This window comes from Zonotrichia leucophrys, chromosome 5 (genome assembly GCF_028769735.1).
Source record: "Zonotrichia leucophrys gambelii isolate GWCS_2022_RI chromosome 5, RI_Zleu_2.0, whole genome shotgun sequence".
NCBI classification, from domain to species: Eukaryota; Metazoa; Chordata; class Aves; order Passeriformes; family Passerellidae; genus Zonotrichia; species Zonotrichia leucophrys.
The window spans coordinates 21,362,416-21,381,256 of record NC_088175.1 but is presented as its reverse complement, the minus strand read 5'-3'; the positions used below and the strand labels follow the sequence as shown (position 1 = coordinate 21,381,256).

The 18,841-nt window shown below is 35.8% G+C and overlaps 1 protein-coding gene across 1 annotated transcript in view; it reads left to right on the top strand.

Moving 5' to 3' along the window:
• Positions 1 to 18,841, top strand: part of AKAP6 (A-kinase anchoring protein 6) — a 258,767-nt gene that overhangs the window by 220,877 nt on the left and 19,049 nt on the right. The window contains exon 13 of the mRNA XM_064713383.1: positions 9,827 to 10,042. Coding sequence (XP_064569453.1) covers positions 9,827 to 10,042 — 216 coding nt within the window. The remainder of the gene's footprint in view (positions 1 to 9,826; positions 10,043 to 18,841) is intronic.

Below are 18,841 nucleotides of genomic sequence, written 5' to 3'. Positions count from 1 at the left end.
AACTGCCTCTTTGGAGTCATAGCATTGCATTTTCAGGTGCAAATCTATCCAATATTAGTGGACTATTGATTGAATAGTGTCTCTGGAGCCATTAAACTCCACTAATGAGGTTTTTGTTTAATTGGTAGATCATACTGAACAATTTTCCCAAGTTTTGCCTTTATATGTAAGTTAAAAGATCATAGTCCCAATAGGGAGTATTTTTATGAACTGTATTTACCTGTATTAAAGTAAGTACCTTTATTTATACTGAAAATTAATTTCATACTGCCATGAAATCTATTGATTTTAGTAGAATTTTCAGGGTAATTTATTATGATTAAGAATATGAGTGTAAGAGAACAGGTCCTCAGTATACATTCCTTTGTATTTATTGCAGTCCTTATCAGGTAAATTATGGATCACAAATATGAGATGTCAGTCAGGAATGGAATTTGTAGACTAGTACCATATTTCTAGGGTCAGGAGAGTGGCTTACATAATACTTGCTGCATAAAGTCAGTGGGGAAAAAATATACTATGTGGATTCCTGTCCTTTGAAGGATGACTCCTTTACTGCTCTCTCAGGGAAGAGGTGCATTTTCTTGTGTCAGAATAAAACTGAAGGCCTGGCCCCTAATCTGATGGATTTTCTCTGCATTTTGTCAATGGCCGATGGTGCAATGTCATTCTTTCGGAACCACCTTTCCCATTGTCACATTGATGCTTACTTTCACATTTTGGTCAATAAGAGGAGCCTCATTATGTTCTAAGCATTAGTGAAGGAAGAAGTGAAGGCCTCTTTCATGGTCCTCTTGCTTTTCACCCCAATCTTATCATCCAGGCAGTGTAAATATGGCACTTGAAGGCACAATACTATGAGTACCTCTGAGTCTCTAAGACTATCACAGCAAGCAGTCACCATAGCCAGACATCTGGTTTTTGATAACCCTTAGCTTTTTGTCTGCCATTTACAGTTCATCCTGACCAAATCACTGCTTCTGTCCTTCCTTCTAATTCAAGCCCTCTCATAGTCCTGGGACTAAACTGTGTGTGTCAGTCATGTCCGTCTAACTGGTACAAGGGGCAAGTTCATATTAATTTAAAACTTAACATATTTATAGAATCACATAATCATAAATTTTAGAATAGACCTCCAAGACCATCAACTCCAACTTTTGGCTGAATACCACCATGTCAACTAAACTATGGCACTAAGTTCCTTTCACGTAGTCGTAGAGAGTGATACTCTGAGCCTCCTTTCCTTCAAGCTGAACAATTCCAGCTCCTTCAGCCACTCCTCATATGATCTGCCTGCCAGACCTTTCAGAAGCTCCGTTGCCCTTCTTTGGACATGCTCCAGCACCCCAATGTCTTTCTTGGAGTGAGGGGACCAGAACTGGACACAGGACTTGAGATGCAGCCTCACCAGGGGCAAGCAGAGAGGGACAACTACTTCCCTCGTCAATGTGATCACTTGTCTTGATCTTATTTACCAAGTTAGGTACTGAGGAAGCTACCCTACATCTGAGAGGGTTGAGCCTACCTCACCACAGTGCTGCCTGGCTCTGGTTGATTCTGCTCTAAGTAGCTTCTCTTGTTGGGAGCTTTTAGTTTTGTTTTGAACTGAACCCAAAAACTGTGGGCCTGACTGTATATTTATGCTTAAGGTAAGGTAAAAGAATGTATATTCATTCTGAGGATGCACTGCTTTTGGAAATCAGATGAACACAATTTCTGGAAAAGCCTGTTTGTTGTCCCTGTGCGTATACAGTTAGACATGAAAACATCAGAATTTATTTTCCTCAGTTTACTCTGGCACAGCTCAACTTGTGTGTTTTTGCATTCAGGTGAAGTTTACTTCGTTGACATGAGAAAAAAGCCAGAGGAAATATCTTTTTCCTTACTTATTGCATGTGTTTATTTCCCCTTTCCTGTTCTGAAGTCGCCAAATGAATAGTCTAATCTATTTTATGTTTGCTGCTTTCCCATAGAAAAGGTAATACCTATACACCGCAGGACATGTTTTTCTGTGATTCAGAATAGGATCTAAGCTCTCACTATATTTTGGAATATACCAGGCCCATTGCACAAGGACAGCAAAAATACATGCCTACCACCTAAGAGGGAACTAGATTAAGAAAGGGAGTGAGTATGCTATTAACATCTGAACCTCAGCTTGAGAATTACAGATATTGATGTACACCCATGCAAGGAAGTTCTTCCTTTCAAGCTCAATATAGCTCCAGGATAGAATATGAAGTTTTAACAGTTTTAACTCTTCCCTAAAAATGCCTGAAATTCATACCTAAAGTTTTTAGGCAATTGGAGGTGGTTCCTTGGCATAAAATATGTGATCTATGTGGAGAAACGTCTTGATTTCTTTTAAAATGTAATTCTAAGTGAATTTCAAAGACTGGACATCAAGTTGAACCTAAATGATTTTTAAGAAAAGTTTCCACCTGTGCCTAAATTAGTTTCCTGTCTTGAATTTATACACATTTCATTTGAAACTCTACTCACTGTGGTGATCTAACAAAAATTTCAAATTTAAAATGTCCAATATAGGTAAACATATTTTTGATCAGTGTAGTTCAGGATTCACTACAAAAGCAAAACACAACACTGATGTTTATCCTACCTCTCTGATGATTAGCCTGTTTTTTATCTTAGCATTTTCTGGGGGCAAAAAATGAAACCCTGGAAAATTGTGGCACTTCCTGCAATATTTCTCCTTTGAATCTTTTTCACTGGAAAGATAATATCTCAAATTAAATGAGAAGAGGACACAAACCAAAGCCATTTATAAACAGGATGCTGGACTAGAAATATGAATCCTCCTGCCATCCCCTCTGGCTCCTCTATCTGAGTGACTTGACTTATTCCCTGGAACCAAGTTAACCCCAACTTCAAAGTGGGCAGTATGTAGCTCTAAAATACTTCAGTTTGAAAATGAATCAAATTCCCTGCATGAAATGCAAGAAATATATAAGTCTTGGAAGAGATTTGTTTTATTTCAGTAGGGAAGATTCATTTTCATCCAACACCATTTTACTTTTATTTTTAAAAGTTATCTTTCTGTAATTGCACACTAGTTTAGAGTTAAGATAGGAGCATCTTAACAATAATGGGCACTTTTTTTAACAGATTATTGCCAAAAGTGCATTCTTTATTCCAGGGAGACACTGTAATAGATACCAGCGCTTTCGTAATGATACAAGCAATCTGTAAGCTATTATAGTTTCTTTTATAGTAACTTAATCTTCATATTGTTTTATACGTCTGGAATTTTAATAGTGTTTTTAATTTATGAAGAGGAGTATATTACATATTACTAGTTACATGGGAGTATGAGCTAAATAACAGACATTGAATGGTATTCTTACAAACAAATATTTTGAGGTACTTAAACAGGCATAAGGAATAGAACAAAGAAGTTAAAGAATGCCATACAGATATAATAGTAGCTTTTATGGAATGGGTCCAGAACCATCTAATCTGAATTGCAACTGTTTTTAATGCATAAATTTTGCTTCTACAGAAAAATGGGAATGCTACTTAAAAGTAAAGATTTTACTCAATATAAATATATTTACCTATTTAATTAACTTAATTATTAAAATAATAATAAAGTATCATATAAATTATGTAATATTTTAAGAACACATATAATAATAAATAATTCAATTATTTATTCAAGTAAGTACAGATACCCATGTAACTTTTTAAAGCTAATGAAAGAAATTCATTAAATACTTGCTTATATGTGGAATGCAAACTCCTATGTACATTCCTAAAGCTACTGCAAAAATGAAGTCTTTTTTTCCTTCTAGTTCATTGTCATTTTTAATATGTCTAGAAAGAGACACAGTTCTCTTGTAAGAGAAATATCATAACAGTTTGCAGAGAGTTGCAGAGATATGATCCGTGTAGCAATTTAGTGGTTGTAATACTATTAAAAGTAGAGCTTTCAAATGAAGAGAACCAGTTCACTATTTTGAAAGAAGTGATATTCTACTTTAAACTGTCATTCTGTATTTCTGACTTGCAATTAGATGATATTTCTAAAACGTCATTCCCAGATTCTGTTGTGACTGTCATCATAATAAAATGTGACAGGAAAGATATTATATCAATACTTTTTCCATAATTAGCATTACATTTCTCTCAAGGGTTAAATACAAAGGTTTTTCACTCAATGGTCTGCAAGCTTTGTGCCTTTAAAATCTTTTAATATAGCCAAGACTGGTGACAACTGGGAGACAGATCTATGAACAAACCCGTTTGGAGAGAATAGTTTTGTGGTGTGTGATATATGTTAGGCAAATGAGCTTATTAGGGCTCTCATCTATTTTATTATTGGTGCCCAATTTAATAGAGGCATTTAAAAAACAATATTTCTGCCTGCGTCCTTGAAATGAAGAAGATACATTGATATAATTGAGAGCAAATGATTGCATGTTGTGCCATTTAATCATGTCATTTTTCAATTGCTGTTTTTTGCACTTCACTGCATGCTTATAGAATATTTAGCTTCAATATAGATTAAGTCACACAGTATGCAACTGAGTAGATTTCCCATATTAGGTGACATATTCTTTTAACCTTGAAATCAGCAAAAGCACACAGGTTTGGCAGTATTTTTCTAAACAATGACGAGTTATCATTCATTTTCTATCTTCGTCATTTAGCTTTTTTATTTCAAGGAATTACTCCCCTATTAATAATTTTTGAGAAATTGTTGGTTTTCTTTTTCATTCGAAACAAAAATTCTTCTTTTCACCATTTGTCCTGCAAGAATGCATTACCCTGAGAAGTTCCAACAGGCATTGCCATTTCACAGACAGCACTGAAAACTATATTTTACCCAAACTTTGCAAGCATTTCCTCTTTTATTTTTCCTCTTTCTTGTTTCTCCTTATTGATGTATAATTTCTGTTAGTTGTGATAAAGTTTTACATTATCACTTTTAAAACCTGAAATGTTGCCCTAGCCAAAAATCAGGCATAAAAAGCAAATAAATTCTAAAAGGTGTATTTTGATTGCTGTACACAGAAGAGTGACTTTCATTCTCAGATCCTGCCCTAATTTCGGCATGTGATTGTTGTACTAAAGAACAGCAGATCCACCTTCCATCAAAGAACAACTGGTGCAATCAGAAGTGTATCATTTCCTCCCTCACATATCCACATGCAACAAGGAGGAAGAGTTAGCCTTTAAGAGACCAAAGTTAGACAGATGTTTTCTCTTAGATCTGGTAATTTATCTGCAGCTGAACTTCTTTTGTGTTCCTAAAACAGTCAGTATTTCTCATGTGTACACAGAAGCCCCAAAATAGCACTGATCTCAGTATATCTTGGCATTTCTTCTGGACCTGAAAGCCCAAAGAAAATCCATTTGTTTGTCATTGTCCAACTTTTTTCAACTGGCCATCTCTACATGAAAATTTAGTCCAGTTGTAGAGTGAAAACAAGAAGGTTCAGATCCCATAAAAATAAATTCTCCAAACAACATGTTATAAATGAGGCTATGAAAACATCTCAATAATCTATGTGGTGAATGTGTGGATTATGTGGATTTAAGGCAACTCAACTAATTTTACTATGACTTTTAAACTACTTTTAAGCATAATTAATCCCATTGAATTCATCAAGTGTCTTAAACAGTTAATATAAACAGCTGGTCAAGATTCTTGATATAACCTGTTTCAGTGGCCTACTCATCTTAACATCTCGTGTCAGAAAGCTGACTTCCCATACAGGTCTTTCAGTCATGCAGAGCAGGTGGTGCAGCACAGCTCAGATGCTGATATGCTGCAGGAAGGCTGAGGGATGGAAACTCACTGGGGCTTGAGGAGCTGTAACATTCCTCAACTTCCCACCTTTCTATGCCTCTCATATTCTCTGGTGCTGCCTAAAACTGCACACATGTTTCTGGTCATATGCGACTCACTCAGGAGTCACATAGCTAAGCCAAGCACCTTCTGTTCAGATCATGGCCACTTCCATCCCCATAGATAGTGCCATTAGCCCTTGGCTTGGAAGGAGTGTTTGATGTCATTTGACTCAGCAGGGGCTTTTCCAGATGATTTAAGTCATGGTATTAACAAGCTGTGAAAGTAGTTTCAGGTAGCTCTTTTTAGCTATGCGGGTGATAACTTCAAAGCACTGAAAATAGGAGTAGGCAGGGGGAAGTAAAGAATTGGACAGGAATCCTCAGTATGGGAAGCCATGACCATGAAAACATTCTAATGACTAACACCTCAGTGATATCAGGGTATCTGTTGAGAAGCAAATGACTCAGACACGAAGTCAACTTCATACACAGCAGTTGCAGTTACTGTGTATACTCTTAGCCTGCAGCAAAAAAGTCAAATACATTTATTTAAGTCTCACTGCAAAGGCTTAAGTGAATATGTTTCTGCCACATTTGCAAAGATTTGGATTGTGTTTATGTTTACCACAGCTCAATGGACACATGATGGTATGAGGGGACAAAATTGTAAGTGTTTGATCTCTTAATCTATGCTTCAACAAATCTTTTGCACACACAGAAGACTAAGTGAGCCTAAGTGATGCACCTCAGTTAGATCACATCCTAATTTTCTGAAGTGCCCAGTAGCTTACAATAACAGCTTTAAACCATAAGGCTTTAGGCTCAAGAGAGGTACTCATCATATTTCCTTACTCATCAAATTTTTAAATTAATTTACTTTTATCAAACATGAATTATAGCTTCTACATTCACAATGTACCTTGCAAATAATTAATTGAATTAACTGTCATTCTGGAAGCATATTTTGCATGTGCAATTACTGTATTGACAGGTTTTTATAAAAGGATGCAATTTTAACAATAGCAAAACCTGGATGGATATCCAGCACCACAGTGTATATATCATGTCATGGGCTATAGGCAATTATTGTGTCCCTTTAGGACACTGAACACAAGACCCTAATACTGCTAAAAGTCATTATTGCTAGTGCTATTATATAGGGCTTAAAGATGTCTTTACATGATTAAGTTCTCTGGGTTTTAAAGTATTGTTTCTATAGCCAACTATTTCAATACACTGTTAGATACAAGCACTTCATTCTTCTCCTGTTTAATATTAACCATAATATCATGTAATAAAATTGAAACAAAAGTGCCATAGGCCTAATTGTACTGTCACAGCCATGTAAATCAGAAATAACTTCAGTAAAGCTACTGTTATTATGCTGGTGTAAAATTGATATAAATTAGAAATGACTTGGACGCTGCAGCTCTGCTTTCAGATAACACAATGTAAAGGCCTCACTTAAAGTCCCCTATAATGGCTTATGAATGCAATTCTCCTTACCTCATCATGTTAAAAGACATTGTATCAGAAAAGACCAATATTTATAAGGGATGACTTAATCAGATAGATCAAGGTAAATTAATGTTATGGGGCCTGATTCTGAGCCATATTGACTTCTATGAAGTTAATGCAGACCTACTTAAATTTGTCTGTGATTGGTGTATAACTCACCATCACTTCCAAAAAAACTGAATTGCCTAGCTGTTACTTATAAAATGTAAAATAAAAACACTGACTTTAGATAGACTTTTTGGTCTGGTTTGGTTGGCTGGTATTTTTCCTGCTCTGACATTAAGCTAATGAACAGCATCAGAAGGGAAATGTGCCAGACGTGGTGGTTACATCAAGGACCACGAAGGAAACTAGTAATGAACACTAGGAAAATAAATAAGGGCAAGTTCAGGAAACGCAAGTGAAAATGCAGCTCTGGTATAAATTGAATAATAAAATTCCTGGTCATATTTTGCCATAAATAGTGGTTTGAGAATTTGTCATTCACCTTATTTAAAATGCAGAAATATTAAAGGTACAGGGTTCTCTCATTACAGAAGTAATAGAATTCTAGCTATTATAGAGTTAGGGTAATTTAAATAGCTATAGAATGCATTATATCAATAAGTGGAACATCTGTATGAAATGTCCACCTGCTACTATACTACTCAGTGTACTTTGCAATGAAATGTACTTAATCATTTTAAGATGTCTTCTAATGAAGGCTTATCGGGAATAACATTTTGAACACAAATACTTTTAGGCACTAAAACTTCTGCTTTAAATGAGATTGCATTGCCTTGTTTACCCTTGTTGATTAATAAGCAATCTGTTAGGATGGCCCAATTGTGCTAGTGAAAGTAGATTAGTAATTCAGCTATGTTTGTGAGTTTAATCATCATTTCTCTTGAAGGCTTTAAAAGAAATCCTTGTCTTTTGCACACTATCCCTATGCAAAGAAAAGATCCATGTTTTTAGCTGTATATACCAACCTTTTGGCTCACACTTTCACCTTGATATTATTGATCAAGAACAGCAGCAAAATACTCATTTGAGTTATGACATTTCTAATTATAAATTTCAATTTTTAAAGAAACAGTGACACAAAAACTGGAAATGGAATTCACTTTTCTATAGAATGTTTTTGTTTTGCTAATAAAATTAAAAAAGATGATCCTGGTTTTTTATCAGTTAGCACTTCTGAACAGCTTTGAGAGATATTGTGACTTTTTTTTACTTGCTTCTTATTATTAACTGAAAGTTTAGGGGCAAACACCCTGTCTTCAAAAAAGACGATAGTTCAGATTTTCTCATGGGGTCATGCACTTTCATCTGTGGTGTCCCACAGAGGGAAACAGATGTTGGCAAGTTACAATTTAAATTATCTGTAAAGCTCCCATGTGTAGAGCACAGTCCTTGTAAATTCAGGAGTAGCACATCCCTAAGATAATTATTGAATACTTGAGCTTTGCAATGTTATAAAAGTAAAGGATCTCAGAACCTGGGCTGAAGCAGTCATCTTCACGTGCAGTTCTGCCTTCTGTACCCCAGCTTCATAGATGTTATTATTAAAATTTGTTGTGGCTTAAAAAAATCCTGGTTTGATGTTCAGTGACAGTAGAGTGTAATCACAGATAAAACCATGCTTGGAAGCACCCATGCCATTAACTGCTTCCTGGTGGTAGACGTCGCTCTAGTTCTGGCATGTAGGATGCATTATTTATTCTGTCACTCTTCAAGATTTTCAGTGCAGTTTCTTAGGGTTTTGGTGAAAAAACCAACATATCCTGGCTCCCATCAAGTTTCAGTATTAGGGCTTAGCAATTGTCTTCCATCATCCAGTATACGTCAGACTGCATTTTCAGTAGCACTGGAATCAGTATATGAAATAAATGCAGTGAATTACTCCTTTTCAGGGATGATACAATTGTCACACTTTTCCTACATTTACTTGAATATGGAACTACCCTGAAAATATTTTATGATAACAAAAAACATCTGTAAACAATTTTATACTGATTTTTCTCTTTCTGTAATGTTTCTCCTGTGACAGGGCACATATGACCCATAATTTCTATTGTTTTTTCTAAAAATATACATATTCTCATTGCATGACTACAATTTTTCTCTCTTATTTTCCTGTAGAATTTCTGAAGCTGATTACTGTCAGGGTAACTCATTTCAGATGTGACCCAGTTGAATGAAAAAGAAAGGAAGAATAAACGAGTCTACACCATAAAACTTTCAGCATTATAGAGACAGTTAGCTATGTATGGCATTTGTTTGAAGAAGACTGAATGTAGTGTTAGTCTGTCTGTGCTGTTAAGGTTAAGACTGTATTTATCTGAAAACAAAACACTTAGCTTTGACAGAAGTACGGAAGACAGAATTTATGGAAGACCTGAAAAAAAATATTGCAAGACAGAGATTGGGCACCACTAAATATCAGATAATAATTAATATTTCAGTTTGAAAAGTATTCCATGCTGACATCTGCTGTTTGTCTGTCCTTCAGTCTCTATGCTCTGAGATCAAGCAGAGGCGCCGTGGGGTAGCCTCTGTGCTGCGATTATGCCAGCACCTCCTGGATGATCAGGAGACCTGCAACCTAAATGCAGATCACCAGTCCATGCAGCTGATAATTGTAAACCTTGAGAGGAGGTGGGAAGCCATTGTCATGCAAGCTGTCCACTGGCAAACCAGGCTACAGAAGCGATTGGAAAAAGACTCGGTGAGTGATGCTTGCTTTAAAAAGGTCTCGTGGGATTTCATTCTTCACAAGAAACACTTTTTCAGCACAAGAAAATATACCCATAGATACCCATCTCTGAGTGTTTTCTTCTGACAGAGATGCCATTCTTAGTCTTTACTGTCTACAAATGAATCTTCAGTTTTTCACACAGTATTGTATGGACAACATTGTTTGATAATATAAACTCACATATACATATTGTATTTGCTAGATATTTAATCTCATCATATCTGATCCCACCCAGTAGAAAAACCAAATCCTCTGCTGCTGCTAAGTTGCTCAGCTCCTAAACAGAGCTGGGCCCAGAGACATATTTCACTGATTGTAAGTGTATCTTAGAAAGAGTTTCCTGTGTAACTAAGACTGATTTTAATTAGCGTCCCAGCAGTAGATGTGCATTTCACATAGAATGCCATGGGTATGTGATTAATATACAATCCTGTGTTATTTGAATATAAGTAAAATGTAGTAATTTGCTTTTATCTCAGGGAAATGATTCCTAAGAGGCAAAATAGCACTCTGCTTAAACCATCCATTAAGTGGCATGAATTAGATTGGTTTTCCACAGCATAAAACTATATTACAAAGCAGGGGGAATAAAATAATCCCTACTGTAACACCATTGACTGTAATGGATGAATAGGCTCAGCATGTCTTTTGCAACTATGACACTGCTGAAGTCTGTATACTGCAGCTACATTGACAACAATATATGTAGTTCCTATGTAGTTCATATACTGAAGAGTCTTGGTGAGATTTGGGAATAAGTGATATATTTTTTTAGGTTTTTATTAAGCAAAGCAAAGGAAAATATCTAGACACATCCTTCTTAACAATTATCTGACTAACAGTGAAATACTACTTTTGACTTCTTTTTTTTAAAGTTCCTTTACAAAAATAACAGAAGCTATAATTTTCTGGTTCAGTTAGGGTCCTACAGTATGAAGATACATAAGGTGTTGTTTAGAAACTCTAGCAGTTCCCGAGTGAAAATCCTATTAGTCTAAACAGCCCAAGAAATGGTGAGTTAGTGAGAAGGATACTGGGGAAAAATGAACTGGTGAAGGGAATAATAATGTTGCTTGCCAGCCTTTTCCATAACTTATAACATAGGAATGCTTCTCTGCTAGTTTGTTTTACTGGCTCTTTTGCTTTAGGTATTGATATAGAAATGGGACTCGATGAAGGAAGAGGTTTGAACAGACTGTTAGGACAAGCCAAAAGGGGCTCTCTATGATGTAGCATGGAAAGAACTCATCTCTGAAGAGCAGATGTAGTGTTAGCATTGGTTTTATAAGCATGGGATTAGTCAACTGGCAATGTAAAAAGTGAAGATAATTGAGATTGTGAGAAAATGTTGCAGAAATTTCAGTGGAATTAAAGAAAAAACAGAACTAGTGAGGATCCAGAAAGAAGTTTTATGGAAATTGTAGGTAGAAGTTTGAAACAATACATTACATTTAATTGAGAGGAAAGTCAAGAAATAAAAGAAGACTAATGCCATCTCAATAGCTGCTGAGAATTTTGATGGTAATGAGTCTGGGAGAGCAAGAAATGTGTACAGAAGTAAAAGAATTCATTAGTGAAATAGGCTGGGCAAGTGAATGGGTTAGAAGACAAATATGAGGGTGAGGAAAAGAAAAGATTGATAAAGAAAGAAAATACAGTAGCAGAGATTTTTAATCTCTTGAGAAATGCTGGTTATGTTTTTGTGATAGTTCCATCTTAGGAATAGTTGTAGTCATATTACTAATGTGCTGCAGCAATAGCTCTAATAAATTTGGTTTGTGCTACACAAAATGTTTAATGATCTGACCAGCAGTAGAAGAACAGTTGAACTTTGGAGCTTCAGAAATAAGTATGTGCAGTATTTAGGAAACAACCAAACAAAAAACAGCTCTCAGAATACTGATTTTTTTTTTTTTTGTTAGAGGCTGAGTATTGCTGTGTCTTTAATAGCCCAAGAGGGAGTGAACCACATTCTAGCTGTGTTATCTTAAAGTAGCACAGATCAGCAGGTTTGGGATTTTTTTTTTTTAGTAGATGTGTGTCTCCTGTTTGACTTGGAACAAAAAGAAGTTGCATTTGTGAGATATGTTAGAGCGTGCTGACAGAGGTCCAAGTTACTGTAATGAACATACCCTCTTTTGCATGTGGGCAGTTGCTGCATGGAAGCAGTTGCTCTAAATAAACTTTTAGGAGGTAATTAGAGCTAGGTGCTGCTCTTGCAGCAGGAGTGGAGTCTTGTGTTTCTGTTTGGGATTGCAATCGATCAGGAGTTGAGGCATGGTGAGGATATGAGCACAGAATCTCACTTGATATCTGGAGGCTTGGAACTTCACAAGGTACCCACTGATTTGTTCCCACTTTGCCTGGGGTGGTCTGGAGTTATCTGCTGGGCTGAGCTGACTTTCGCTGGCTGAGGGGTGTGTCATTCTTTCTGCTGAAAGATAGCAGCCATCTAAATGGCTGCTCATGGTGCTCATCTAATTTTCACTTTTGTTTTGGAATCTCTCATCTTAGGCTGCTTTATAATAATGCTTCTTTTAAGTATGTCAGTATCTACAAGTTTCTCTTGCTGATAAAACTATCCATATTCTCAACATTTAAATATGCTCCAGCCACTGCAGGATTTCTTTGACTTTCCTTGCCTGAGTTGGCATGTTCTAACCTTCTTTTTCACTCAGTTCCTGTGCAGTCATTTCTTGGGTAGGTACCAGAACCATTTCTTCTGCTACCGTATCTCTGTATTTGATGGTGTGCCAGTCTTGGCACAAAAACTATATCCCTTGGTAACAAGTCTGTCTTTGTGGTTGCCCACAAAATACTGTAATTTATGAAAACAAATGAGATGTTTTTATAGCCTGATGGCATCTGACTCATTCATGGCATCTGACTTGCTGACAGTAAATAAGCTACCCCAGAAAATTGTATAGCCCCAGTGCAAGAGTCACTTTCATCTTCTACTGTTTTCTAATTGTGTACTGGGATCTTCCTTTGTCCCCTTTCTGCCCCTTTTTACATTCAGTCACTTATCTGGGCCACTTGAAATGTTACAAAGGTACGCTGGTATTAACCACAGAAAACTTTTATGTTTCTTTTGAATTGTCTTCATTTATGGTCTTCAGCAGTTTTTAGTTTTGCTCACCTTTTGCAATAGTGGGCACGATAAGTTTACAAATAACAAGTTATTGGCATGTACTTCATGCACCTACAGCCAGGCAAAAGCTCATAAACGAACAGTTCTATGTAGACTGTGAAATTATCAATAAGAATGGCTCCAGAAAGATGAAATATGATTAGATTCAGTAGGTTAATCTAGCTATATAGAATGAGGTATTCATAAAGTGAAAGAACCTCAGAAAACTGGAAGCAGTCCTAATTTGTTTTAGCAAAAGAGGTTTTTATCTCCCCCATCTGTTTGTTTTGGTGTTGGAGGTTTTTTTCCTGTGTTTTTTTTTTTTTTTGTTTGTTTGGTTTGGTTTGTTTTTTTTCTAGTAAATTCTTTTAATCCAGATTTATCATTCCATATTTTGCTGATATAATGTTATATATCACCTTAATTTTAACTTCAGGATTACACAGATGCCTTATAGCTTGTCTAACAAGACCCAGATAGCAAGCATCTTAAAGGAAAAAGAATACTGCCTGGCAATTGCAATAGCAATAGCAACAATCTTCATTTAACTAAACTCAAAATTGCCATCTAAAATTCCTGCTCAACAGCTGGAGAAGCTTTAACTCACTATGCACTTTCCTTTAGAACCTACAGTGTACTTGGAAGACTGAAAATTTAAAAAATGGTTTTGGGACAGAATCAGTCATAGTTGTGCCCATAAATTAAGTCAAAGTTCTAATATGTAAGTTGTTTCAGCAAGTTTTTTAAACTTCTTTGCTCAGTCAGAGGCATGCCCAATGCAAATTATGTGTTTACCTCAATGGATTATTCCAGCTGCTACAGAGGATTCCAATTTGTGTATGTCCTGCCCAGATCAGGTTTGTCTCTGTATAGAAAGCTGCAATGAGGTGACCGTGGAAATTAACTTTTTTGGGACAGGGAGAAAGGGAAAAAATCTGTGGTTTCTAGTGGATTTTACTTTAGTTGCCGTTCAATATTCCTGCCTTTTTGGTGAGTGGGGAAGCTGCTTTTTATACAGAATGCTTATTCATTGAATGAGAAACATACCTGTTTTATGGAGCAGACAATTCCTTTTCTTATTCAACAGAGAGGGCTAATTATTGAAGGGACAGTATTACTCATGCATTTAAAATGGAGGTTTTGAGCTAAGGCAATTTGGGTTAAGGTGCCCTAATTCTCACATTGCCCTGAAAATGTCTGAAATATTAATTTTTCTGATCATCAAGTTCACTACTATACCTCATGAAAACAAAAAATTATTTCTTTTCTTCTGACTCATCTTATGTGTACATTACACTGAAAGTCCAGTGGAACCTTCATCTGTATTGGCTTGAAAGTATGCTGTACATCCAGCCACATAATTGAAAATAATAAGGCCACAATAAATGGGATGGCCTTGGGGTATAACACCCAAGGGATTCAATTGGTGTCGCTTTGTATCAATGTCCATGCATCATGGTAATTGAGGTAACATAACCAATTACCACATTTTAATTAGAGTTGCAAGGACTTGGGAAAATCTGCAATGGTGAGACAGCTCACTTGAAAAAAATAAAAAGAAAAAGAATAAAAAAGAAAGGCACTTCTTTCCACAAGCTTGTTCCTTAGGAGGTAAAGAGCCTGCTTAAATGGCTGTTGAGGAATTTTACCCAACAACCTCCTGGTTTCCTTCTTTATAATGCATTTGGAAAAACAAATTGTTAAAGTATATTATATTGCTTCTGATTTGGTATCTTTATTCTTTTACTCTATTTATCTGTTTCTGTGATGCTTTCTGGGAAAGAAAACAGTTTTTCATAATGTTAGGCATGGTGTCTTCACTTCTCTATGTTTACTTCACTGATACAATATTTTTTCAACCCATAGAATGACATTTGTTCTAAGCTTAAAAAACACACACAAGCCCCCTTGTTTCAGGGGCAAAAAATGTCATTGTTCAGTTATTTGTTAGATAGCTGCACTTAAAAAACTTGGTTTCTAAAAGTTTCTTATTTCATCACAAGCCATCATTTTGTAAGGTGAATCCTAGCTAAAAGTCTTGCATAAAATTTAGAAGTTCATCAGGAAGGTCTAGCACAGCAAAGTATTGAGAGATGATTAAGTTAATTGGACGAGAAGGGCGCATTGCATATTGTAAAGTGCTGAACACCCATTACATGATCTAGCCGCCCGCTACAAATTATTTAATGACTTATGTTTTTGTTTTGGCATTGGATCTCTTCCATGTCTATGACAGTAGACTATGACAGTACTGTCTTGATGGCTTGCATTTGCTCACTTTGGTGCTTCCTTAAAATATTCAATTTTCAAGTGAATGGATATTTGATTTTAGAGTTTGTAATATGATGCACCAGCCTCATAATTGAGGTGTGTATGCTTTTGAGCTTCTGGGTTGCATTGCATATCTGATTTGTGACATGAAACAATTACTAGTAGAATCTAAAATATAGTTATGCAGATGCTGAACCTAGGTCTAGATTTTTCTTGAACTTAATTGAAGATAGGTAATACATCCCACATTCTTGCAAGAAAGTCTGTGTTTCTCATAATTTTCTTGAGGACCAGCCATAGTTATGAGGGCAGTCATCATGGCAATGCACTGAGTCTGGGTGATCTGGTAAAACAAAGCTGGGAAAACCCTTGTTGTTGAGCAGATCTTAGTAAAAAATTCCAGAACCAGTCAACTTTAGTCAAAATTCAGATAAATGTTTTGTTATATTCTTGGGAGTCTCCTGAGTGGTCACCTGTAACAGTGGATTTTTAGAGTGAATAGAAAGAAAAAAAGAAATATATTTAAGTCTTTCAAAAGAGGGCTCTACTCCATCCTCAGAGACTGCAAATCTTTCTGTCACAACTAAAAGTATAAGGTAAAAATCCAAGGGTGAAATGCTCCCTGCATTTCACCAATCTGCTATATGTTATTCCACCATTTCCCTCACTCTGGCAGATGTCATGTTTTGCCACATCTTTGTAAAGTGATGGGAAGTTCAAACTCATAACCCCAGCCAAACCAGACAAATTCTCAGGAATAATCAGCCTTAGTGGGAAAATAATGATATTCAGAAATTGGAAATATGATGCTTCCAAAGCACGCCAATGCTGAAAGAACTGTCAAACGCCCTTTAAACAGCAAAAATACCTCATTAAAAAATAAAAGCTAAAATGATTAGGTTTTAATTTTCAAGGACAGTGGTCTTCAAAAGAACTCACTTCCTATTTAGGCACTTAAGTACAGGGTCAGATATTTAATAGTGCGGAGCAGACACTGACTCTCATTGCAATGCCTTGTGTTCAAATTACAGGATGAAGTCAGTGTTTCATATAGATGCCTAATATCCACTAATCATAAGTTCATGACTCAAGCCAGGATTGTTTTAAAAATTACAGTTAAGGGAAATATGAAAGTCACAAACTTGAGATTTTTTAGTTAATCTAATGACTTGTTGCTCTGCATGCCTAATCAATCCAGTTCTGCAAGGAACAGTATATGAGTGTAATTGAGGCTAATCTTCAGATCTTTTTTTTTTTAAGAGTTCTCAAACAAAGTAGTTTTTAGAAAAAGACAAAGAAAGCTTATTTTCTGATAGGTTGAACTGCAGTATTTTCCATTTTACAAGGGCCTTCCATATTAGATGATAGGGTCATAATACTTATGCCACTATGGAAATATATTTGCAGGATCTTCAGGAAGTATATGCAAAGTCAGTATCTCATTGTTCACTATTATGGCATATTCTAGGAGCTGCACCAGCTCTAAGCAGACAGGAATACAGTTAAAACTATTTTTAAAATAAATGAAAATAACTAAGGAACAATTATTTACTCTTTTTTTCTTAACACACAAAGGAAAAGGTATCCAACAGAATTATCAGGCAGGAGATTTAAAACAATCAAAAGGGAATGCTATTTTCATGGAGTGAATAATAAGAATGAAATTTGTTCCTACAGGATGTGGAGGATAGCAAAAATACAAATGACTTCAGTAAGTAATCAGATAAATTAATGAAGGAGACATCAATTAATGATTATTAAATTCCAACTCTGAAAGTCCCCACAGGCTGACTTCTCAAATTTGGGAGGGCAGCTTCTAAATTCTATGTGTTTGAGGGTTTTCTAACTTTTCCATAAACATTCACTAGCAACCACCTCAGGAGATGGACTCAGCTGAATGGACTGTTGGTCTCACCTAAAATGACTGTTGCTGTTTGAAAGCACATGAACTTGTAGATTTGGAGGCCTACCTATGCTATATGTACAGTGAGGAAGTTTTACAATATGCCTAGAGAGTTTTCACTGTATTTGGAGGGAGTTTTGCTATTTCCAAAAGCTGTAATGCAGCCATTTAGGTTGCGTGTTTTCACCAGAAGAAAACTTTCAAAAATGCACCCACTTAACAGTTTACCAAGACATTTCTAGCATAGTTTTTCTGTAAAACATGCAGAAATGATAATAAATACATCTGCTTAATATTTAAATATGCATATACATTTATATCAGAGGTACTATAGTAATACTATAATACACATTAAATAATAAAATGTAAATAATCAGCAAGGATCATTTAAGTTTCATTTCTCCTTATATACAAGACGTTTGTGTCATTGTTGTAGCTCTAATCCATATCCAGGTCTTCGTGTTTGGTGTGTGCGGTAATATGTAAATTACCTAGCCAGCTGCGTTAAGCAGTGTTTGTTTATTCTATTTCTTTTGGCATAGCATGCAACTGAATTTCTGCCAAAAATGTGGCTGCTCCAGGGAACACTGTTCAAGATGAAGGAAGTTTTGAAAGGAAAGATATATCATGAGTCCTTACTCTGTGAAACAGTATAATCAAGAGAAACTCTGTTCATAAAAAAGACCTGTATTAACGTAAAATAATGAGTTTGTAAAATACAATGAGCAAGCAGAATCTTTTTAGAACACTCTGTTTACATCAACTTTGTAAACAAGAATACAATACTAAGAGGCAGTGACTTTTTCATGTGTGGGAAGCGCGACTAAAAGTGGTGATATGTGAAAATGGAAAGTTTAAGAAAAATTATTTTTAAATGGCATGTTAATATCCCCTAACACATAGAGTTAAGTGCATTTAAATTTAGAAACCAGTGATGTTTAAATGTTAAAAAATTGCATTAATGATGTGAGAGCTATCTACTTACACTTGCAGTCCTTTCAGTCTTGTCTGACACTTCCTTTTTTATCCAGCCAGCTAATTTCCCCTCCTTTGTGAGGAGTAACTGTTTTCACACTAGTGCTTACCCAGCAAGCCTCCTCATTGTTTCATGGTTAATTATCTTCTTGAGCTTCACCTTCTCAAGCGAAGGGAGAAGGACTGGGCCTCCCCGCAGCTCTAATGAAAGCTAAGTTTGAGAGATTCACTTTGTGAATAAATGCAGTGTCTGATCTACAAACATAATAAATGAGTTCCTAAACTTTATGGAGTCACAGCTCATTCAGCAGGTTTACTGGTTTACTGAACAATTCAGAAAGACACTTTATTCTAAGAATCCATTTTGATTTTTAAAAGGGGAGGAATATTGTTTCAGTGTGAAACAAAATACCATAAACTGTTTCAAAATTTCTAAGCACTACACAAAAAGTACATGTCAAACATACAGTTTCAGTAAAAACCTGAGCAA